The 25264-nt window shown below is 38.0% G+C and overlaps 1 protein-coding gene across 1 annotated transcript; it reads right to left on the bottom strand.

The window, feature by feature from the left end:
- On the bottom strand, nt 1-22175 carry LOC129235845 (uncharacterized). Its single transcript, XM_054869893.1, has 8 exons — nt 21751-22175; nt 5759-6119; nt 5465-5679; nt 4815-5401; nt 4566-4758; nt 1814-2063; nt 1399-1676; nt 1-1344 (listed from the first exon to the last, which is right to left on the bottom strand). The coding sequence occupies exons 1-8, from the start codon at nt 21936-21938 to the stop codon at nt 420-422; spliced, it is 2997 nt and encodes a 998-aa protein (XP_054725868.1). The 5' UTR covers nt 21939-22175; the 3' UTR covers nt 1-419.
- Nucleotides 22176-25264: the final 3089 nt, after the last annotated feature.

Here is a 25264-nt window from a genome sequence, read left to right as displayed (position 1 = left end):
AGTATCGACTTAAAGCAACTGATTCATATACTTGTATATTATATATTTGAAGCGACTCAAACGACTAAAATGTGAAGCTTTTACTATCTCAAAGGGGGATTTTCATTTATAAACGCATTCCCCTTTGATTTTTGGAAGATTCCAACAATTTTCAAAATCATGTTTAAATTAAATATAATAGTTTTTGTTAGTGGTTTGAGAAATACAAATATTTACTTGCAAAAATGGGTCTATGTATTCTTAACATTTTCGCATATATATGTACATATGTATGTCTACATCTATCTAAATCAAATGCTTAGCCTATTACAAACACCGTGAACCGTCGTGTGAATCAAATTGTAATACCCCGGCGCATTAGTGCACTCGGATATAAAAATAATGTGTTGCTATGCAGTTTATTAATGTCTAGCTTTGCTTTATGGCAAATACCCTAATGCGTCTTCCAGTGAGGCATTCGCAGCTGGTATCGATTGGTAATTACTTTGAAAACTTCGTCGTTCCTCGAGCTCGACCAACTGAACTTGTTCTTTGCTCCGCGTAGACTTCACCGACGCTGACCTTGAATTTCTTTCCACTGTTCTAACTTTACCCAACAAATCATCCGCGCTATGAGATCTTTGCGATGAACGCGGCGATAAGCTGAGCGCGTTTGGGTGTTTGTGTCGACGATCAGTGCTTAAGGAGTCACGCCTTCTTACGGGCTGAGCATTTCTTTTTGCTTCCAAGTTGCGTCCATTTCTTGCTGAGAAACTTTTTTGGGATTTAACCGAAGCTGGTGGACAAACACTTTTAATGTCAGTCGTTTGGCTAAGTTTTACATCGGCAAAAATAGCCGCTGCTTCTAAACTCTTCTTAACGCTTAGAGCTTCATGCGGCTGCACTGACTTGCTGTTACCACTGATCGTAAAGAGCTCGTAGTCCAAGGCTAATTTTTCTGCAGCTGTTCCACCAGCAGCGCTTGCTTGATGTGGCTTAGGTTGGCAATAACATTTGCTGGCGCTAACACAACTATCGGTGTCACACCAGGTGGTATCCGATTGGGTGTTTCCGAAATCACTACCGGAGACAACTATCGGGCTCTCTTCCTCAACCATAGAACAATAACATTTTTCATCCGAATTACACGAGATCAGTGAATCTCGATTCATTTTATTACCAGATGCGCTGCTTTTGTTTTGCCTGTAGATGTCGGTTGAGCTCTTTGCTGGAACAATGTTACGCTCATTTTTGCGACGCAGCCTGCTGTTAATGTGATCTGCTCGAAGACTGCAATAACATCTGTCGGCTGAACTGCACGTGCATGCTTCTGAATCATAGCTGCATTCAGAACAAGAGACGTAGCTGCAATTGCAATCATTGTAATCTGACAAGTAACTTGTAGTATCGGCTACGTACCCGCTGCTGCTGTTTCTATTCAAACCTCGAAGGGTGTTGTCGTTGCGCACCAACGACACGTCAGATCCGCTGGTTGCTATCCGTGCTTGTTGCTGGTCATGCGGACGCCCAAGTACAGAAGGCTTGTTTGTTTGAGCTTCATGCGGAAAGCGATTTTGGTCTTCGGCTTTCTTACTTCGGGGTAGTTTTACTGGCTTACCACGACACGATCTGAATTGGCCCAGGTGAAAAACCTTCTTCAAGCTCTTTGTACCAAAAATCAAAGTTTTGGACTTTTTCTGAAATACATATTTGAGCACAAAACAAATTGAAATTTATGTATGTATAATGAAATGCCTGACAATATTTGTACATATTTGCTATTATCTGATAGTATTTAATAGTAATTTAAAAATAATTTAAAAATTTTAATTACCTGTGGAATCGAAGCGTTGCTTTGTCGCTTCTTTTTTCTTTGTCGACGCATAATATTTTTTGATCTTTGGAAGAGCTCATCTTTCGTTAAAGTAACCGCCAACTTGAGAAGGAATTCCTTGTAAATTGGTTTTAGATCGTTGAATGACATTCCATCGGCGTCAATTATGGCATAAAGAATTTCGTCCAGTGAGTGAAGGTTTTCATGTAAGCGGAATTCATTAAACAGTTCGCTGAAACCAAGTGGTGAACTAGAAATACAATTCAAACAATTCGAATACTGAGGGAATCGCTTATGAAATCTACCCCATAAAAGGTCAGATTGCGGAGGACTTATAAATAAAATGGAAAATGCAAATTCTTTTTTTTTCGCAAAGAATAGGTGATGGAAAAAAAGCTGACATTATGTTTACTTTCAGGTTGTATAACATAAAAAATGCTGAAAATCTTTTACTACCATAAGAAGTTTATGAAATAAGTAACTTATTAAATGAAAGATAAAACACTAATACAAATAACAGGTAAAGGAAGGGCATAATTCTGGGGAAACTTATACAAAAAAAAAAAATAATTGGCGCGTACACTTCTGCTAGGTGTTCGGCCAAGCTCCTCCTACCTCTATTTGTGGTGCACGTCTTGATGTTGTTGCACAAATGGAGTGACCTACAGCTCTTCTTTGCTTTTCATCGAGGTCAAAAAGCTGTCGAAGTAGCCCGAGACATATGCGACGTGTATGAAGAAGGTGTCATAGGCGAGTCTACAGCATGGAAATAGTTTGAAAAGTTCAGAAATGACAAATTTGATGTCTATGGCACGTCCCGCAGTGGAAGGCTTTCTGAATTCTATGAAGAACGTCTCAAATCACTTTTGAACGAGAATAATAGCGGAAAAAATTAACTGCGATGGGATTTATTGAAAAATTTTGAGCCTGGGAGCCTCGCGACCTCAACGAAAAAAATAAAGAAAGTCGACTTCAAATTGCTTCTCAGCATCTCGCTCGCCATCGAGCAACACGCAGTCAAAAACAGCGCTTTTTGTACCGAATCGTCATGGGAGATGAGAAATGGTGGCTATACATCAATATGAAGCAAAGAAAGGAGTGGGTAGCTCCAGGAGATATGCTGAAGCCGAGAGTCAATTCAGACGATCATGATATGTGTTTGGTAGGACTGAGAAGGAATGGTGCACTGGGAAATGCTCGAAAAGAATGCCACTGTCAACAAGGAGCTCTACATTGCCCAGCTACGTCGGCTGTTCGACTGAAAACACTTGATCGACATAGTAAAAACATACTCCCCCACGACAACGCCAGGTTCCATGTTGCACAAGTCGGCAAAGCCTCACTCCAAGAGCTCGAACGGGAGGTCCTTCAGCATCCGCCGTATTCTCCGGACCTTGCACCGACCGATTATCATCTTTTCCGCTCCCTGTTAAACCATATGAAGGGCGTCACCTCGGATAACAAAGATGTCCTTGAAAACTGGTTCAACAACTTCTTTGACACCAAACCAGGTAATTTTTGGCCGAAGGCCATCAACAAATTGATCGAGAGGTGGGAAGAGGTTGTAAACAACGGTGAATATATAATTGACTAACTTATTGATTTAATTATTGTTTGTTGTTTAAATAAAAGTCTTCGGTAAAAACGCTATGAACTTATATATTACCCAATATATTATTTCTAAATCGCTCGCAATGTTAATCTTTATTCATCCAAATAGTTCTTTGTTTTCTGATCCCTCAATTTTTAAACTGTTGTAATTGTTAGAATATGCGGTGTTCGTTTGGAGACCGTTTCATGCAGTCTACTCATATATTAAGAGATTAAAGTCCGTTCAGAGAGCTTTTGTGCGTTTTGCTTTGCTCTCGATGAAATTCGTTAATTTCATTCCGTCTTTTCACTATCGTTGCTTATTAATAAATCTCAGAGTCTAGGCGTGTTCTGTTTTCTATGTATTTTGTCTTTGATATTTGTGCGGACTCAATAGATTGTCGGTGAATATATGCTCAATAAAATTCATTTTCATGTTCCATCACGCATTTTCCGTTTTAATGAATTGGTTTCTGTGAGTTTTGCTAAACTTGTTTATGGAAGGAATGCCCCCCTTAGAAGAAGACTAGCTCAATTTAATGCTTATTCTTCTTCCTCAGACTTTGATGTTTCTTACTCTAAATTTCCTTTCAGAAGTTATAAGACTCTTGCCATAAGGACTGCATTTATATCTATCTATCTTAGGTCGATAAGCCTTCTGTTGTTGATTAATAATAAATAAATTTCCGGCTGGTCTGGGCTGAGCTTCACATAACCCATTTTAATACAATTTAATTTGGGCTTTCTGTTAATGGTATATGGGCTTGTAAAATAAAAAAATAAGTAATTGGCGTCTGTTAGGTGTTTGACCGAGCTCCTGAATGACAAATGGTTTTATATGAGGAGTTTTTCCATGGCAGAAATGTACTCGGAGGTTTGCCATTGCCGGCCGAGGGGCGACCTCTATTAGAAACATCTTTTTCTACAATTTTGCTGTTTCATGCTCGGAGTTTCGAACCTACACAATTCCGAATGTGTGTGACTACCACCAACCCATTCGGCTATGGCGACCGCCGTCAATTAATTGAGATATCGAAACAAATACCAATTACAACGGAGCTGGATTACATTTTCTTAAATCCACGAAAAATACTGCTCGAGTTCTCTTATAGGTTATATGAATAATATTGCACCTAAACTAGCAAGTTTAGTAAATACTCACCCACCACCTCCGCCTATTTTTCCCGAATGACGACGCGCAGCTCTAGATTTATACCGCGTAAGTCCTCCCGTATTGAGGAAGCTACCGGATCGAGGTATTGCTACTCGTGTTAATATATCTCCATTAGTTTCGCTACGCAGACCACTGTTTGAGTTTTCGCCCGTTGAGTTCGCAACTGGTAAGTGTCCGCCACCTAAAATCTCTAAAACTTTGTAAACACTGCCTCAATATTTCACAAACTTGCATTACCTCCACAGCTATCACAAATAGTTTCTTTGAGTCCAATGGTACTTCGAACACTCTGGTGGCACACGGAATTAGCTGAGTGTGTGCCGTTTGGAATAGGGGGTGCGCGCTTATTTTTATGAGATTTCCGTTTGCGTTCTTCTGTAGTAGTTTCCGCCTCGTTAATAATGTTATTGCTAGAAGTTAGTGTGGTATTTGAACTACGCTTCTTCCGCCCCGTGCGAGTAGGTGTTGTCCCGTCTGCTCCGAAGCTCTCACTTGAACTACGCAAAGAACTTTTGCGTCCATTGGATAGAGCCTGGGAATGTGATAGGCAGTTTGAGCCCGTCCGTACTGAACTACTGGCAATACTAATACAACTAACGCCATTTTGGTTGCGTGGCGTGCGTCTTTTAGTGCTGCGGTATGAGCTTGAGTTTACATGTGCCATTAAGCTCTGATACAATGTGGCAGCAATAACAATTGCATCTTCGGTACTTTTACATATAAAAGCATGACATTTTAGAACTCTTGGTAAGCCTGCAGATCGCATTACTACCGTGAAAATTGGAGCGTGCCCGCTACTTGGTACTTGGCTTTTCTCATATCCACTATGGCATCATTGGAAAGGTTAAATTTTAGATAAGATTTAGATTTTTTGTTTATTAACTTACCAGAAAGGGCGAAATAATGAAGTCTTATTTATATTTTCGGGATCAGTGATCAGTGGTAAAAAGGCCGCACCGCCATCAGTATCTGAGACTACAAACTTTACAGCCGACCACACGGCAATATTGTGGAAGGGAGTAATGCTTTCGTCATTTTTAGTGTTGGTATTTTGACTTTTAACTCTTAATCCTGTTGTACAAATTTCCAGAAACCCAGGGATCTGTTTCTCAATTACATATGAAAAAATAAGTTTCGAAATATTCGCATATATTTGAATTTAGTTGCGCATTAGAATTTACCGTAGTATGCGACTCCTTTAGATACAGTTCACGAAGAGGCTTTTGCAGACCTTGCAGGCTAGTCACTTTATCTTTTAAAGGTAAGGAGCCCAAGTATATAACTGCAAAGCTGCTTGTGGCATCTTTAGCTACGTCTGTGAAGAGCTGTTCGATTTGCTCCTGAACACTGTTACTGATGCGTTGTACATCTTTCTTGGTGCAAGTTGTAAGTTTCCTTGTGGCATTGGTAGACTCCTGCAGTAAGTTGGTGATCGATCGAGAGCTCTGCACTGTGCTTGCCAATTCACTGCGGCCGTACATAATTATGGAACGAGTTCGATGTGATCCTCTTGTGTCATCCAGCCGTTTGCTGAAGACGGACCTTAAGAGCGAAAAAATACAAGCATAATTAATAATAAAGTTGAAGTATTTAAATATTGTTGCAGTAAACAATTTTTCCACAGTATCTAATATAAAAGCATATAAATAAAACTAAAAAAAATACTGTGTTTCTATTATAAATGAATTAAAAGATAGAAAAATGTATCTTAGACTCATAGAAATATGACAGTTGAAATGAAAAACGTGGGGCGCATGATTTGATAAGCCATATCGACCTCTCATACCCTCGCTCGAATTCTAGAAAATTAACTGTGAACTATTGTAGAATTCGACATATTCGGCAGTGATCCCTTCCCGATTCTTATATTCCTCTACTCAATTCCGTAATCAATCCATAAAAGTATACCAATATTCAAAGCAAATTGCAAGAATAAAAACCAAGACCATTTGGAAAGGCGAGAATAAACCTCGAAATACCACCTTGATCAAAAAGTTCCCGGAACAAACGCCAAGTGACACTAACGCCAAGAGGCTTACCTAACCTAACCCAAACGCCAAGTGACACTAAGTCAACTGATTTCAGCTCGGTTTTTGTTTTGTTTTTGTTAGGTTACTACATCTATGATTAACATTCCTACCAAAATTGTATCGGCATTGCTTGATATTTGTAAAAGTTACGCGGCTTGAGTAAATTTACCTCTGCAAATGTTTTCGATTTCAAAAATGTATTTGAATTTGCAACCATTTTTTGTATTAAATTTTGGGTTAAAAATATATGCAGTGATACGAAAAACCGTAGAAATGTTGGAAAACTGTTCCGGTAATGTTACTCTAAAGAAAGCAGCCGTTTACGAGTGGCACGAATGCTTCAGAAGAGATCGTGAGTTCGTCGAGAATGACGAACGTAGTAGCAGATCGTCGACATCAAACACTGATGAAAACATCAAAAAAAAAATGAACGAGAAGTTGATCAAATTAAAAATCAGAGATCTGGCAGGGGACTTTCCTTATCCTTTAGGATATTGTAGTTAATGATTTGAGTTCGCGCCGTTTTGCCGCAAAGTTGGTCCTAAAGGACCTGAATTTCATGTAAGAAAGGGATCGGCTTAATATCGATCGAAAAAAAGATATAATTTCCAAGGTTGAATCCGACCAAACATCAACATTCATCAAACGCATTTTTATTGAAGACGAGATGTGGATTTATGAGTACGACACACCATCCATATGTAAAGCGAGTGAGTGGTGAGGTCCGAATGAACCAAGACGTCAGAAAACACCCAGACGCTTTAAGTCAAAAAAGAAAGCGTTGCTGATGGTTTTTATGGATTACAATGGTATTGTACACTGCGAAATATATATATTATATATTTGGCGCGTCCACCCTTTTTGGGGACTTGAGCGAGCTCCTCCTCCTATTTCTGGTGTGCGTCTTGATGTTGTCCACAAATGGAGGGACCTACAGTTTCAAGTCGACTCCGAACGGCAGATATTTTTTAGGAGGAGCTTTTTCATGGCAGAAAGACACTCGCAGGTTTCCCATTGCCTGCCGAGGGCGACCGCTATTAGAAACAACTATTTCTTCATTTTGGTCTTTCACCGCGATTCGAACTTACGTTCTCACTGAGTTCCGAATGGTAATCACGCATCCACCTATTCGACTACGGCGGCCGATCACTTGAGATTGAGGATTATTACTTGGGCGTTATTAGACGCAACTCGCAATTCGCCAAAAAAGGAAACGATTTGTGGGAAAACAACGCGTTGATTTTGTACCATAATCACGCATAGGCGCACAGTGAAATCAATGTCCATAAATTTTTGACCTTGAGTCACAAAACTACTACGGGGAGTGCGTTTTAGCAGCCGAAAGGAAGTGATGAAAAATTGAAGACGGCTCTGATGGTTATATCGAAAATAGAGTTCCACAAATGTTTCGAAAGGTGGATCAAACGCTAGCATAGTGCATTGCACTTGATGGGGAAAACTTTGAAGGCAGTACTTTTGAGGAATAAACTTTTATTTTGAATTTTCTGAATATATTCCGGGAACTTTTTGATCAAGCTGGTATATTAACAGAAATACGTAAAAATAAACTCATTTACTATGTCATAATTCGTAAAATCTAAATTCGAGGAAAACAACTTCAAAGTTTTCAATTTACTATGCCCGAAAATTGTATCTGTATGAACGCATTCAAATGAAAATTGCCAAATAATATATTTGAAGAGAGACCAGGCAGCATTGAAAATAGTGATTTATATCAGTATTATGTGGTATAACCTTACTCGCTAGTTGCGAATCATATTCGAAACATTGTTGTTGCTTTCAAGTGCAAATTTTTCGTCAAGCGAAGTGGCGAATAGAGGACGTCTTATACATACATATATCGCACCCTAAATACAAAAGCGTCACAACTCAAAATGTACTTCTGCTCAAATATGAACGAGACGTTATCAATAAAACGCTCCGCGGATGACATATGGAAAAAATAATTTTTTTTTGTTCTTTGGTAGGACTGTTATAAGCTTACATGGCAAATTTCAGCGTGATATGTCGCATAGTTTGTTTTCTGTGCTACTGTAAACAAGTCAAGCCCGAGTGTGGAAAATTTTGAGTTGTGGCCCTTTTGTATTTAGGGTGCGATATGTAAGCAAGAGGCTGCGTTGTGGGTCTGGAAATCAGCATAGCCAACAATCACTACATATCTACTCTACAAAAGGAGCAATTGAAATACAGCTATTCTAAGTAAGCGACTAAGTGGCGCGCCATGGACGTTTTCTGGGTTCCTCGACACAAGGACATTCCTGGAAATGCATCGCGAACGAGCTGGCTAGGAGAAGAACTGATCTTAAATTGGTCAACTACTACCACCCTACAGCGCTCGGTGCATGCTAATAAATCTGGGGTCTCTTGCCAATAGACGTACCCTTCACCCTTTGATGTTTTTTTATGCTATTTGTGATTCTGTTGATTGCCCCGAAGCTCTTGAACAGATTGGCTTCAATGTTCCTCACAAAACTTTCCGATTTTACTATCCATTTAACGTCAAAACTGTCAAATCAAACTAATATACAATAATTTTGCCCACATTAGGAATTCAAGGTGTAGACTTGTGCCCAAATATATTTGAAGCTGTTCGATCTATTATTCAAACTTTCACATTGTAAGCTTAAAACTTAAGTGGTATCACCTCTTCGCCATAATGGAAACAGTGGAAATCATATCCAAAAGAGGGTTCAAGAAAGTAAAAATAGTCCTAATAGAGTGTAGTAAGGCACTCAATAAACTGGTAGCTCATAATCAGGTCTCCCTGATTTGGGTACCAGGGCATGAGGGACACGAAGGAAACGAGACTTGGCAGACTTTTATGCCAAAAAGGGGCCATTTTTCGGCTTTAACAAAAATAATCTAAAAAAGGAAACCAAAAAAAGAATCCAAACAAAAATCAGGGAACACTGGAATGGCACAAGCGCCCTTAACCACTCCAAAAAATTTTTGAACATCAATGCCAACAGAGCAAAATCTGCTCTAACCCTAGATAAAGAGGACTTCAGATTAAGTAAGTGGTATCACAATGTACTTTCAGATCTAAGTGGGCCCCCGGCTATATCGTCATGGAGAGTTGCAATAACCGTAGCCTACATATCTAATATATGGGATAATAGAAATCCATTATTATTAAATAATAAAAATTAAAAAAATAAAAGTTTTGCGCAAATGATTTAAAACTGTTTTATGGTCGATTTTTATTTCCAGGGCGATGCAAGGACTACTAACAAGCCGGTCAACTTCTGTGATTTTATCGACATTTTCTTCAACATAGAAAGGGCCTGGCCGGAATGGGCGAAACCAAAATTGCACGTAGTTAACTATTACAGTAGCGTACCTGGGGTACTCTTGCCATCTTAACTATTACAGTATCGACACCATTCACAATTTCAGCACCCGGACTTGCATTTTCGTATATACCTGTATCAAAGAAAAACGGTCAAATGTATGGAATTTTCTCTTTGTTGACTTTCATTGTTAACACCCTGTAAATCACAACTGAATGGAACAAATAAAGAAAGGCAAACAAATTTTTTTAGTGTGAAATTTCACCTTAACAACGAGCATAAATGGGAATTTTTTTTTTGAAAAATAACAAAATGGCGGACTTTTGAAAAAAAAGTTATGTTTTTCGCGTGGAAATCAGACTGTAGGATGGAAAGTTAGGGCTAAAAAGGAACGAAAGTGGCACCTGCCAGAATGACAAGCCTACAGAATAATAATCAGTTCCGTTCCAGTTTCGTTTCAGATGTCCTAAAGAGCCAAAATCCTGTTGACATGCCATCTTTTTTTAAGATGCTTACTTTGGTGCCACACTACTACAAAAAAATATGTCAAAAAAAAAGAAAGTGTTTTTGTATATTATTTGATGTCAATAATAACATACTATAAAATCAAAACGATTGCATTTTATTTTCTTAAAAAAATTTTTTTTTTAATTATCTATAAAAAATGAGTATTTGACCAGACTACTAATATACCTCAAATCGTTTGGTCGATACTTTGCGAGATATGTATCACTACAGCCGTCTATAGAGAAAATAATGGATTTCTTTGCCCTCAGACGCCCTATGCTCCACAAGGAGTTAAAGGAAAACAGTTTTTCTTTTTTCCCAAACTAAATATAAAATACATACATATATATGTATGTGCATTATCAATTAAATTTCACTCCAAAAGTATTTCAAGTGAATTTCGAAGCAGGTTTGAACATTTTTTACTTTCCTTAAGAATTATATCGGAAACAAAGCGCTGCAAAATACATACAACATGCATACTGACTTAAAAAACATTTAAAACAGCAAAATTACTTGCCAGTTCTTCTGCTAGTTGGTGCCAGTGCTTCGCTTTTCCGGTGTCTTTTTTTCAATACAGAGTACAATAAGTTCGTATGTTTACCAATGAATGTTTATGCATCTCATTACAGCCTAGTATGGGCCATCACCTTGCATCACAAATCACTCTGAATTCGAATTTGTACAGGCATAAATACATACTTCAGTAGAGATATAATATATAAGAAAACATGAATTTTTTTTGAGTTTACGAAAATTTTTGGGCCGATGTAAAATGTTTCCAAGTCTAACCTCCACAATAACGAAACAATTTTATTTTACCGTTTGTTGACACCAAAGTTTGCGATACTCCACCATTATCGGCTACGTTTCGATTGACCAAACGATGCTAATTTGCATCATAATCATTTAAACTGCGGTAGTTGTGTGTGAACCCACAGAGCTTGGCTAACAGCTTGCATTCAATTTTGTCTTTGAAAAATTTAGGTTATTTTTATGGTTTATTTACATATACATACATACATACATATATGCACGCATACTTAGGAACATATGTGTATATATATTCGTATAAATTAATTGATTCATTTGTACTTTCGAGTTCGATTGTGTTTATTGATCGCTTAGCATTTTCTAATAACGGTTCTGTTGTTCACAAACTTAAATTCAGATTCCCAACGGTTGTAAAAATATAGGAATTGTAAAACAATGTAAATGTAAGCATTCGCATCAAAGACTAGAAGTTTCAGTATTTTAAATTGATTAAAGCCATCAATAACACATCGAAAGTAATATAAATAAAGGGTGATCAGATTGGACGTATTTTTTCCAATAAGGGTTTTTGACAGATCACGCGTGACTATTGTCAAATTAAATACATAATTTTTTCAGTATTCATTGACATTTCATCATGGAAAGCCTTACGCCTCAACAATGTTTACAAATCATCACGCGCTCAGGCTAACTTACGGTGTTCAGCGCTGAGACCCATTTTTGGCGTAATGACTACGTCAATAAACAAAATTACTGTATTTGGGCTAAAGAGCAACACGAAGCTATTCAATAACAGCTATCACACCCATTGGAAACAACCGTTTGGTGCGGCCTATGGACTGGAGAAATCATCAATCCATACTTCTTCAAAGGCGATGCTGGCGCCAATGAAACAGTGAATGGCGAATAGTGAACGCTATCGCGCAATGATAAACGTCTATTTGAGGCCGGAAATTGAAGCCCGTGATCTCCACAAGATTAGGTACCAACAAGGCAGCGCTACTTGCCATACAGCCCGTGAAACAATGGATTTACTGCGTCGTCGTTTCGGATTTATTTCGCAATTTATCTCTCGTCTCGGACCAGTGGAATGGCCCCCAAAATCGTGTTTTTTACACTTTTGGAGTTTTATTTGTGGGGGTATGTAAAGTCTAAATGCTTTGTGGATGAACCAGCTTCGATTGAGGCATTGAAAGTCGACATTACTAAAGGTATTCACGAGAGACCGACCGAACTGCTCCGAATTACGTCGCAGTTACGGCAAACATTTGAAAGGGATTATCTTTAAAAAAGAAATGTCATGAATGGTCCGACACAAAAATAATAAAGATTGTCGAATCAATTTGAATTTTCGTTGTTTTATTTCAGTTTAAAATCCGATACCTCTAAATTGATCACTCTTTATGTATTTGTGTGAATGTTTGCTGCCTTTTTGTCTGTCCGGTAAACACTTCTGCATATACCGTTCATCTGATTGCGGTGTAATTTTGACGGATTGTTACTTGTACGACAGGGATGGTTTATAAATTTATTTGGTGATGTTAATGGTGTCACTCAGCTTAATAGAAAATTTTACTCGTGCAAGAAAAAACGAGCGTACATTCACATATTTCTTATACAGAACTTACTTACATGCGATATACCCTGAATAGTCTCAAACAAGAAATGTGATACTTTATTCCTAGACTCACCTTCGACAGATTCTTCAAGACTATATAGATGGTTCCAAGCTAGACAATAGGTTTGACTATGGAGCATTTTCAAAGAAATTAGGACTTGAACTATCCGCTACCAGGCAGAAGTTCTAGCTATAAAAGAAGTGGCTACGTATCAAAATACGCATGCCGTAACAAAAATCGCGAAGGATATCTCGAAGATCATGGCTTGCATAACCGGCCATTGGATATTTGGCAGACATTCCTTTTATGAATATTGCAGAAGTTGTAGAGATGAGGAAGAAGATGAAACAGTTGAACACTTCCTTTGCAATTGTCCAGACTTAACTAAAATCGGGACAGGTTTTCTAGGTAGATAATTTTTCAATCATCTTACGTACCTGATCAACGTGGGGATAAGACCAATCCTGTACTTCATAAGAGTGACAAAATGGTTCTACGAAAAAAAATAAATGAGATTCCCGTGTCGCACAGTGGCATCACAACGGACCAGTAAGGTCGAAGTGAGTTGGTCGTACAGACCGATTACCACCATAACCTAACTTAACCCACTTACATGAAAAAATTACTTTAAATACCCTCTATTATAGTTCGGCAGATTTACCACTATGCTTGTGGCAGGGGCTAAATCTAAAAATGACGTAGAAAATGCATTGCTTGTAGATAGGTGAAGAGATTAGCCCCTGACATTGACATTGGACTGTCATTATATTACATCAGTCATGAAACACTAAATCATAGAAAAAGTTGTTCCTAATAGCGATCACCTCTCGACAGGCAGTGACAAACTTCCGAGTGTATTTCTGCTATGAAAAGGCTGCTTATAAACAAAAATTATTAAATAATCAGCCGTTCGAAGTCGGCTTAAAACTGTAGGCCCCTCCATTTGTGGAACAACATCAAGCCGCACACCCGAAATAGGAGGTAAAACTCGGCCAAACACAGCGCCAATTAGCACACAATCTGTGTATAAAATCTGGGATGCATACAAAAAGTTTATTTAGTTAAGCTTAAAATTACAATAAAAATTTAGTATGTTTCCACAGTAATTTGCCATCGGCATACTATATTGAGCTGTATGAGCTTTACGACATAGACATAGCGCAACGAATAAAGATCCAGCGGCTTCGTTGGCGGGGTCATGTCGTCCGAATGGATACAAACACTGCAGCTCTGAAAATATTCGATACGGTACCAGCTGGTGGTAGCGTAGCAGAGGAAGAGGACGACCTCCTCTGCGTTCGAAAGATCAAGGCTGGAGAAGAACTTGGCTTCACTTGTTAGGACCAACTCGTACCGGTTGGCACGAGAAAGAAATGTCTTGGGCGCTTTGATAAGCTCGGCCAAAATCGCTTAAGCGGCCAATTAGAAAAAAGAAGATACCACATTTTTCACTTACATACATATGTAAATATGTGTGACATACCTGACGCACACAATTGACCGCACATGCAAGGCACTCATTTTACCCCCCACATGCGGAAGTCGTTCAAAGCTAAGAAAGGCTCGCGGATGTCCTCACCTTCTGCAATACTATGCAAAAATACAACATAACAAAATACAGAATAACCTCGTCTAACTGACGCCTCCATTAGACGGACACTTTCCTTGGGAGAACATTTTTCTCTATACCATGCCTTATATATCGAAATAAATTACCTTCCCTGAGCAGAGGCCTCCTATGAATTGGTTGATGATAAGGGTCCACTCAGCGAAGGTTTTTCTGTATATTCAAAGGCGCAGTGTGAATTATTGTATATTAAAACAAAAATACTTTCATTCATAAGTGCAAGCTCATACTTATTTCTACAAGTAAAGTACAATCATTCATAAAACGAATTGCTTTTTCCCGACGAAGGCAACAATTCTAAACATGAGAAGACTGATTTTCTAAACGTCACTTTGCAAGTAGCACTGCGACGCAATTTTTTAATAAAACTGTGATGGTTTGCATTATAGATTTCTGTGCGTCGCAAATTGCTCGCGTTTGTGATGTGTATCGAGAATTATCGATATCGATAATTATGGTTACACAGCTGAGAAAGGAAAACTGCGTTGTTTAGTAAGGTTTGCCAAGTCATCATGAATCGGTTAACGTCAGAACAACGCTGTCAAATTGTGGAAATTTACTTAAAAAAAATTTCTGTTCGTGAAGTACATAGAGCATTGGACTCGTTGATGAAACCAGAGGTGCTTTTTTAACCTTTTCTCGAATTATAGATTCTACATCAGACGGACGGACGGAAATAAAAAGTAAAGACATAGTAGTATATGGCCATAGTTCGGTCATTTTTAGATTAAGCCGAACCGAAATGATTAGCTTTTAAATAAGTAGTGTTGAAGAGCAAAACCAAAAACAAAAAGAAGCAAAAAAAAAAATTGCCACAATATTCTGTTTTTTATTGGGTATGTGAATAAGTTTCTGCCCTCGTAAAAGAGGTGTCGCCGCTGATACTATTTTTGTGCTCACTCTAGTAATATACTGGTGATATGAAAGTACAGAGGTGAGGTCTCGATCGCAGTAGTTGGCATTCGTTTGAAGCGTAAAGATCCTTTTTTTATCTGACATCAAAAATGTCTACGTTCGTTCCGAAAAAACAGCATTTGCGGGAAGTCATGCTTCATTATTACCTTTTAAAGAAAAGTGCACCTGACACGTGTCGCTTATTCAATATTTACGGTAATCACGTTCCATCAAATACAACTCGTAAAGAGTGGTTTCGACGCTTCCAAAGTGGCAATTTCGACGTGAGTGATAAAGATCGCGAAGGGGCACCGAAAAAATTCGCAAATACTCAACTACAACAATTATTGGATGAACCCTTGATGATATGTCTAGAGAGTTGAATGTTGACAGATCAATGTAAGTGTTTGCACGCGATGGGAATGACCCAGAAAGCAGATAACAGGGTGCCAAATCAATTGAAGGAGCGGGATCTCGAGAGATGTTTGGTGACGTGTGAGATGCTTCTTGAACGGCAGAAAAGAAAAGGGTTTCTACGTCGTATCGTCACTGGCGATAAAAAAGTGATCTATTATGATAACCCCAAACATCGAAAATGTTGGAGCCTGCCAGGTGAACCAGGTTCTTCGACAGCGCTACAAAATATTCATCCTTCAAAGGAAATATTGTGCATCTGATGGGATCAGAAGGGTGTCATCTATTATGAACTCCTTTAACCATCTCAAACCATCACTGGCGATCGTTACAGACTGCAGCTAATTCGTTTGAATCGAGTTCTGAAAGAAAAGAATGGGACTGAATTGGCTCCACCCGCCGTATTCCCCAGACATTGTACCTTTGGATTAGCATTTGTTCCGATCAATACAGTCAGCCCTTATATTATTTGAATTTAATATTTAATAAAGAACGGGAAAGAAATGGTTCGCTAGATCCTTAGGAAAAATAATTGCATATTTCAAATTACCTGGACGAATTATTCGTTTGACTGCATTGGGCTGCAAAAATTCGGTTTTAATGGTGCCAATATCAAAATCTTTAAAAGACGTATAATGGTTACGCAATTATTGAACCGATCGGACTGTTGCAGTTTGTATGCGTAGATTTCAATAGCTTCGAACTGCTTTATTTCAACTAGTCGAGGGCCATCAATTTATCTTATCTTAAACGACGTGCGATAAATTATCTCAACTCAATGAACTTCTAAACTCCTTAGTTATTAATTTTTAACTCATAAGAAAAGATTTTTAAAGTCACACTCACTGTACCCACTTTCCATTTAACGTAGAATAAAAACTTCAAAGAAATTTTTCCTGTAGAAACAATTTTATTTTATGGTATTGGTAAATGAAGTTTTGTTTCGACCGACCATAAACTCTTTACTTTGTTTATCTTTTTTTCAAGACTAATCACAAGTAATTTGAAATAACTTACTTACTTACTTACTTCTATTGCTCACATTTTATTTTAAGCTTTGATTTGTGCACCTCGAACCGTGCAAAAGAAAAAATCGTGCGTTCATTTGCGTATGCACTTTTAACTTTTTTTGTAAAAGTAGTTCAAGCTGCTCACTGTTATACAACAACAAACTGGAGCATAAAGCATTCAAAATATACGTTAGACTAATTCAGTACATCGGGCTTGCTCGAGTCACAATCAATGCGGCAGTATTGCGAACCGTCAAGTTCGTTGTAAAAATGTTGCAAATTTTTCAAATTCCAATTTTGACGCTTCATGCACGCAAAACTGTGGAAAAACCGGCAGCAGCAAAATTTGTGACGGAAGAAGAAAACTAAGCAAAAGTAAGCATTGTTTTAATTTTTTATCAAATTATAACGGGTGACTTTTTAAGAGCCATAGGAAAGTTTTTCAAAAAAACACACGTAAACTTCAGAAAAATGCATGACATTTTTATTTAAATCGATAGTACAGTCCATATAATATAATGTTTGAAGATTATTTCATGCAAATGTTGACCGCGACTGCGCTTCAAATGGGCCTTCCGCTTAGTTCAATTTTGGCATACTCTTTCCAATGCTTCGGCCGGTATATCACACATATATGCTTTAATGTTGTCTTCCAATGCGTTAATTGAAGCAGGCTTGTCTGAATAGACATGAGCTTTAACATAGCCCCACATCGCACGATCTGGGTAGCCAATTGACAGGTCCCGAACGTGAAATAAAATGTTCACCAAACTCGCCTCTCAACAAGTCCATTGTTAGGCGTGCTGTGTGGCATGTGGCACCGTCTTGCTGAAACCACATGTCATGCAAGTCAAGCTCTTCCATTTCGGGCAAAAAAAAGTTGGATATCACTTCCCGGTAGCGCTCACCATTCACAGTTACGTTACGATTCGCAGCATCTTTGAAGAAGTATGGTCCAATGATACCTCCAGCCCATAAACCGCACCAAACTGTGACCTTTTCTCTATACATTGGTAGCTCTTGCAATTCTTCTGGCTGATCTTCACTCCAAAATCGACAATTCTGCTTATTTACGTACCCATTGATACAAAAATGAGCTTCGTCGCTGAACACAATTTTTCGATAAAAAAGTGGATCTTCGGCCAACTTTCCAAAATTCTGCGTTGCGATAGGTCATTCGGCTTCAATTCTTGCACCAGCTGTTTTTTGAAAGGCTTCACACCTAAATCCTTTCGCAAAATTTTCCACGTTGTAGAGTAACAGAGGCCCAATTGCTGCGAACGGCGACGAATCGATAATTGGTGGTCATCATTAACACTGGCCGATACACCTGCGATATTTTCTTCAGTTCGCACTCTACGTAAGCGTGTTGGTGGTTTGATGTCCAATAATGTAAATTTGGTTCTAAATTTAGTCACAATAGCTCGAATAGCCGCTTCAGTAGGTCGATTAAACTGACCATAAATGGAAGAAGCGCGCGATAAACTTTCTTAACAGAACACGCATTTTTATAATAAAATTCAATGATTTGCAAGCGTTGTTCGTTTGTAAGACGATTCATAGTTAAATTATAGACCAAACTGAAGATGTTTGACAGTGAAACAAAACACGAAACGTGCGTCAACTGTTTAAACCAACTGTTTAAGTTTAAAAGATAATAGCTAAAAAATCACCCGTTACTTTGTTGTGCTCAAACACACACGGCCTCGCACAAAACTCTCCGCTGGAAACTTGAAAACCTTGGCCGCCAATCGGCTTTCCTTTTATGGCTGAAATCATACCTTTCCAATAGAATCTCATTCGTTGAAATTGGGAATACTAAATCCCATACATTTGTGTCAACTTCTGGAGTACCACAAGGTAGCATTTTTGGTCCTATCTTGTTTTTACTTTTCATTAATGACGTTGGTCGTTGTTTGAAGTATTCGAAATATTCACTCTATGCAGACGATTTGCAACTTTTTCGCAGAATCTCCTCTTTATCGGATGCATTCTTGTTACAGGAAGACTTGCATGCAAAACAAACTAGGTCTTAGTACCGGTTAGTGTTATCACATGAGGTTTTCCAAGACCATGAATCCTTTTTCGTCAACTTATTATGTTTTAAATGTAACTTTTGCCTCAGTCAATGAAATGCGTGATCTTGGTGTTACTTTTGATTCGTCTTTTACGTTCATTATCCATATTAACTCTATTATTCCGAAGGCATATGCCAACTTAAGCTTCTTTGCGACGCTATGCTAATGATTTTAAAGACCCATTTTATAAAAATTTCATATAATGCTTTAGGCCTTTCGAAGTTAGAGTATGACTCCGTTATCTGAAATCCGATGTATTCCTCGCATTCCTCTTAGAATTGAAAGAGTTCAACACAAGCTTGTACGCTCTGCTCTTCACCCTTTACACTTTGATAATCCCTTGCCATCCTACAGCGCTAAGTGCATGCTTATCGATGCTTTACCATTTGAGGTCCGACGACTTGTTCAAAGCTTACTGTTTATATGCGATATAATATCCAGTACTATTGACTGTTCAATTCTACTCTGCCAAATAAATTTCACTTTTTCTAATAGAGTACTTCGCTCTTATAAACCATTTTATTTTGAAGTACTCAGGTCTGATTACTTTAATTTCGCTTAAGAGCTTAATCGGCTTCCGGGAAGTCCTGATCTTGATTTTGCGATGCCAAAACTTCTGTTTAAGTCACTTATTGTGTCTTATTATGTAAATAAACTACAATATCTATTTAAGTTTTTGGTATTTTAGCCTGTAAAAATCTAGTTTCTCTTTAAAGTTTCTATCAAAAGCCACTTTCTTTTCGGCAGAAAAGTTTGATGCCTTGATTTTTTATTCTTTAGTGACAAGCCTCTGCCACTGATTTCCAAGTTAATGAGGATAATAATAATAATAAATATAATATTTGGCGTTTACACCTTTTGTTGTGAGTTTCGCTGAGCTCCTCCGCCTATTTGTGGGGTGCGTATTGATGCTTTCCCACAAATGGAGGGGCCTGCAGCTTTATGCCGCCGCCCAATGACAGATGTTTTTTTTGGAAATTTATCATAGCAGAAATACACTCGCAGGTTTGCTATTGGCTGCCGAGGGGCAACAACTATTAGAGAAAACTTTTTCTTAATTTTGGTGTTTCTCGGAGATTCAAACCTACCTTTCACCGAATTCCGAATGGTAGTCACGCATCAACCCATTCGGCTACGGTGGCTGCCACTGTTACATTTAGAAAAAATTTATCCACTGTTACATTTATAAAAAAAAAATTATCTATTATATCGCTCTTCGAGCAATTGCAAACCGCGCAAAATATCCGCTATATTTAGACTAAGCATCAACAGAGCTGCAAAAGAGTAGCAGGGTATTTTCAGATTTGCCAAAGAACCTCTGTTTCTGTCTCTATTCTATTCTATCTCTTTCTCTCTGTAACTTTTTTCCTTTCCTCCTTGACTATCTACACTTTGAGTTTACAGAGCTTCGAAGCAATGGGGTTTTTGGCGTGAGTATTTTAGGAGTTACCAATCTCTCTGAGGCCATCGTAGCCGAATGGGTTGGTGCGTGATAACCATTCAGAATTCACAGCGAGAATGTTGGTTCGAATCTCGGTGAAACACCAAAATTAAGAAAAACATTTTTCTAATAGCGGTCGCCCCTCGGTAGGCAATGGCAAACCTCCGAGTGTATTTCTGCCATGAAAAAGCTCCTCATAAAAATATCTGCCGTTCGGAGTCGACTTAAAACTGTAGGTCCCTCCATTTGTGGAACAACATCAAGACGCACACCACAAATAGGAGGAGGAGCTCTGAGGATAAGATGGCGTGGACACATGTTTAGAATGCCCAAAGAGAGAAAAACAAGGCAGTTTGAATTACGCCCTGTTGGAGGCCAAAGAAGAGGACGCCCCAGAAAGAGATGGCTCGAAGACGTGGAAGTTGACCTGGAAAGATGTAGCCTTATTTAGAGACAGATGTCGCAAAGTTGAGACTGAAGCAATGGTTCACCAAGGTCTGTGATGCTAAGGAGCATAAGTAGAATCTCTCGGTGCTTCTTGGCTCGCTTTGTTTCAATTTTCAAATTTCAATAGGGTTGCAGTGTCGCAGCAATTATTGGGTTGTACGAACAAGCCCATCATTCGAGTGACCAAATAAGTTGGCCCTAAGAAGTTGTATCTGAAATATCGCTGAGTGTTTCCTCACTTGTGTGATGAATATGAATAAGAGAAGTGATTTACTAAGTCAATTGTCTTTTAGAAACATAAAACAAAAGGCAAAAGCCGTAACAAAAACGTAGGAAAAGTTATTGGAAGGATTGTTTTCTTTCAAAATCAAATCGTAAAAAAAAGTTGGGGTCCCCTTAAAATCCTATATTAATTTATGTATGCAAAATTAATCAATAAAATTTATTTTTGGTTTTGCATAGCTTTTTTACTTAATAACAGCAATAAATTTAAATATTTTGTTCATACAGCTTGTGAAATTGTAGTATACAAGGTGGCGCAAAACTAACCACCCAATTTTGTTTTTGAATTACTTTTCTACTAAATAATATAATAATATAAAATATGAAAAAATAATAATAATAATTTTGTGTAATGGAAATCTTTATTTTGACCTTGACGCGCTCCATTGCTTTTCTATTTGTAAACTGCAGCTGCCTTCTACACAAATGTCAAATATGATTCAAGTACGGCGCCCTTTGTAACAATTATACATCTTCCAATAGGGTGATTAACTTTGTGCCGCCTATATATTGTATATATCACTCATACACTTCAATAGTGTCATAATCCCAATTTTTTTTAATAGGTATGCAGAAATGATCACAAGCACTTCTTTTATACTATGTAAAATATTCATGGCGATATCTATTAAAAGCATCTCATTAGATGAAAACTTTGCAGCTGTTGTTCTCAACATTTTGGTTTTTTGACTTATGCCACTATCAAAGTAAATTAGCGATGCGTATCATTCAAACTTACCTCGTATCATCGAACATCAAATCAATTTTTAATTTGTAAACAGAATTTTTGCTGCCACTCGATGCTGCTTCCATATGATCGCCGTCTAAAAGCCGGAAACCGGAAGAGTTGCTGCTGAGAGGCTTCCGCGAACACGTAGAATTCATTTTTGAAATGGGCACAGTATCCATCGTTTTACAAGTTACCATCGCTGGCAGTTGTTGCACTTGGTATTACGTGTGTTTAAGCAAAACACCAGCCTTGCATTTTTGTATTTTCACTAAACCTGTTACTTATTTTATTTGCGCAGACTGTTTCGCGTTTTGCATTGCCGTTGCTTAATGTTTTTTTTTTGTTTTTATAAATTTATGAATACGTTGCAAATTGTTTCATTAGATACTTCAAGTGTGGAGTAACACGGGGATTGGCGAGCACTCGTATATGTACAAATTTACATATTCACCAAGAAATATTTGGTAATCTAAAAATTCGGTAACAAACTGCCGATATACACGACCGTTTTAAACTCGATTATCTATTGTAATATAGGAGTGTATGTATGTATGTATGTATGTACCATCTAGTAATAATATGGCGTGCATTTAATATCCTTCACTGGTTATTGCAATAACACACGAACAATAACGTGGACGAAACAAGTGGAAAACTCTCAAACGGTAGCAAAGTGGAAATTGAAGGTGATGTTGAAGGTAATGCGAGGAAGGCAATGTGATCTGATTGGTTGGAATGGACGAGGTGTATTTTACGAAGAAATAGCAATTTAAATGAAGTGGCCAGAATTTATCAACAGAAAGGACGACCCACCTTTGATGCATCCAACGTGCAATGCTGACATGGCACTTGTTTTGGTATCAGCAAAACTCTCTTAATTACTTAAGTTAAAAAAGACTTTCAGTACTAAAGTTAAAATAATGTCATGAGATCACCACTCAAAATGTTCATTAAAAATCCTTTAAAATAAACAAAAATTGATATTTAAAGTTTTTAACCAAATTTAAACTTAACTTCTTTCTCATATGCAAACGTGTCGCTAATATGATTTTAATTACATACTCGTACAATCCGATTTATTTGAATAAACATATATCAAAATATTATTCCATCTAACGGTATTTAGCAGCAGTCAAACTTCAGCAGCCGCCGTAGCCGAATGGGTTGGTGCGTGACTACCATTCGGAATTCAGAGAGAACGTAGGTTCGAATCTCGGTGAAACACCAAAATGAATAAAATGTTTTTTCTAATAGCGGTCGCCCCTCGACAAGCACTGGCAAACCTCCGAGCGCATTTCTCCATGAAAAAGCTCCCCCTAAAAATATCTGCCTTTTGGAGTCGGCTTTAAATTTTAGGTCCCTCCATTAGTGGAACAACATCAAAACGCCTACCACAAAGAAGAAGAGGAGCTCGGCCAAACACCCAAACAGGGTGTACGCGCCAATTTCCTTTTTTACAGTGGCAACATATGGATGAGAAACGTGTTCACTGAAAGCGGATACAATGAAAAAATTAAACATATTGGAAAGAAGAATTCTGAGAAGAATATTGGATCCAGTTTGAGAAGAACAGAGCCTATGTTCGCATCAGATGTAACAGCGAGCTAAAAGGTTTCCTACAAGCGAAAACGTTATACGGTTTGCCAAATCACAGCGCTTCCGATGACTTGGACACGATTGCAGAACGCTAGATGAAAGAATACCTTGCAAAGTTCTAGATGGGCGCATGCTTGGTGAAAAGCAAAAAGGTATGCCGCGGAAGCGATGACTAAAGGACGTCGAGGACGTTCTAAAAAGCATAGGAGTAACCAACTATCGTAATCTGGCTATTTACCGAAATGGATGGAGGAAAATTGTGGAATAAACTAAGGCTCCCAACGAACTGTAGTGCCATGAATTATGATGATGATTTAAAGCTTAATACTTTGTGCTGCTGAGTAAATACGTTGATGAATGGTTTTGTACAAATTCTCCAGATAGCCTAATGAATTTCAGACCAGGCCGTTTTAATGATTCGAATTAAAACCTTTTTGTCTTCAAATTGTTGTCCGTTCTCATGAACCTTACGAGCAAGCCATCCTCATAGATTTTCAATAATATTCAGATGGGGGGAATAAGGTGGTCATGCTAAAGATTCAACGTTTTCGGTTGCAATACAAGTTTGGACTACACTTGAAGTGTGTACGGGTGCATTTTCCTGTTGAACTGTTGAAAAATCTAATTAATAGATCCAAATGTTTCACAAATTTCGGGAAAAGATGCCGCGCTTTATAGCTGCCTCCCCTTCATTTTGTAGTCTACAATCTTCGATTCGAACGCGCCATAGTACGTCATTGCTCCCTTTCCATAACGCCCTCTTCATGGCTGCGCTGTCAACTCAAGTACTTTTCCTTCTTTCTTACTTCATGGAAATAGTAATTGTACCCATCCGGCACATCCAAATTGAACTTCTTTTCGTCACTAAATATTACTTTTTTCCACTTTCCGAAATCGTTATTTGTAACAGAATTCCAAGCCATATGGCCCATTGCAAAATCGTGGCGGAAATTTATTGATTTGTCTTTTTTTTTTTTTTTTTTTTTTTTTTTTTTTTTTTTTTTTGTTTTTTGTAATTTTGTATGCTTGAGATGTGCCGATTTTAGAATAGCCCTTCGAGCGGTGGATCTGCTGGTTGCAACATTTGCCCTTTCTTTAGTTTTTGCTGTTGAAAGTACGGAATTTGCTGCAACCATAAGGGTTTTTCGCATTTGCTTCGATGTCAGGCCATTGCAGTTCTGCCTTTATAATTCTTACCATAGGTGGTACCTTGTTTTATCCGTACAGATCCACAGCGTGGTGACTTCGACCAATCTCTTTGGCAATTTGGCGATTTGAAAGTCCCTCTGAGGTCAAGATATCGATTTGTCATTTTATGCGTTCTGCTAAACCTTTCTGATTTCTAATTTTATTAGTATTAAGAAGTTTTCGACCAAAAAAATGAATACTTAAAAAAACGATCCCTCTTCATAGCTTTATTGTGTAAATAATGTGTGCTAACTGGGCGCCTCTAGTCAAATGAAACAATAAATCAAGCAAAATAGTACAAATACTGCTATGAAATACCGTTAGATGGAATAATATTTTGATGCATGTGTATTTTCGCGTAAAATACAGCCTTCAGTTGAATTATCAGAAAACCTTGGATTACTTGTTCAAATACAGTTGCTTTAATACCTATTTTCTTGCATAAAAATTATTGCCTCTAATCAAGTGAACCGGACTGTATGCAGGTATGTACATATTACAAAGGATGAGGAACCTGCGTATACTCAAAGGCGCTTACATATCGGTAACCATACCTACACTCATACATACATAGTGGTCAGGCTATATTTGTAAAACTGACTTTGCAAGGCTTTGGATTTCGTGTAACGATTAATTGAAAAAATTTGAAATTGTTTTTTCTGTTACAACAATTTGGTATATTTTAATATTTTGCCACCACAGCCTTTCCTATGGATTATGTAAATATGAGCTGTAGTTG

The sequence above is a fragment of the Anastrepha obliqua genome, chromosome 1 (assembly GCF_027943255.1).
Source record: "Anastrepha obliqua isolate idAnaObli1 chromosome 1, idAnaObli1_1.0, whole genome shotgun sequence".
Taxonomy (NCBI): Eukaryota; Metazoa; Arthropoda; class Insecta; order Diptera; family Tephritidae; genus Anastrepha; species Anastrepha obliqua.
The sequence above is the reverse complement of the archived record's forward strand: the minus strand, read 5'-3'. Positions and strand labels throughout refer to the sequence as shown.

Coding starts and splice junctions, on each gene's coding strand:
- LOC129235845 (XM_054869893.1), bottom strand. CDS start 21,938: ATGGTAACTTGTAAAACGATGGATACTGTGCCCATTTCAAAAATGAAT. Junction 5,402..5,464: donor TCATTATTTCGCCCTTTCTG/GTAAGTTAATAA, acceptor ATGATGCCATAG/TGGATATGAGAAAAGCCAAG. Junction 1,677..1,813: donor GCAACGCTTCGATTCCACAG/GTAATTAAAATT, acceptor TATGTATTTCAG/AAAAAGTCCAAAACTTTGAT.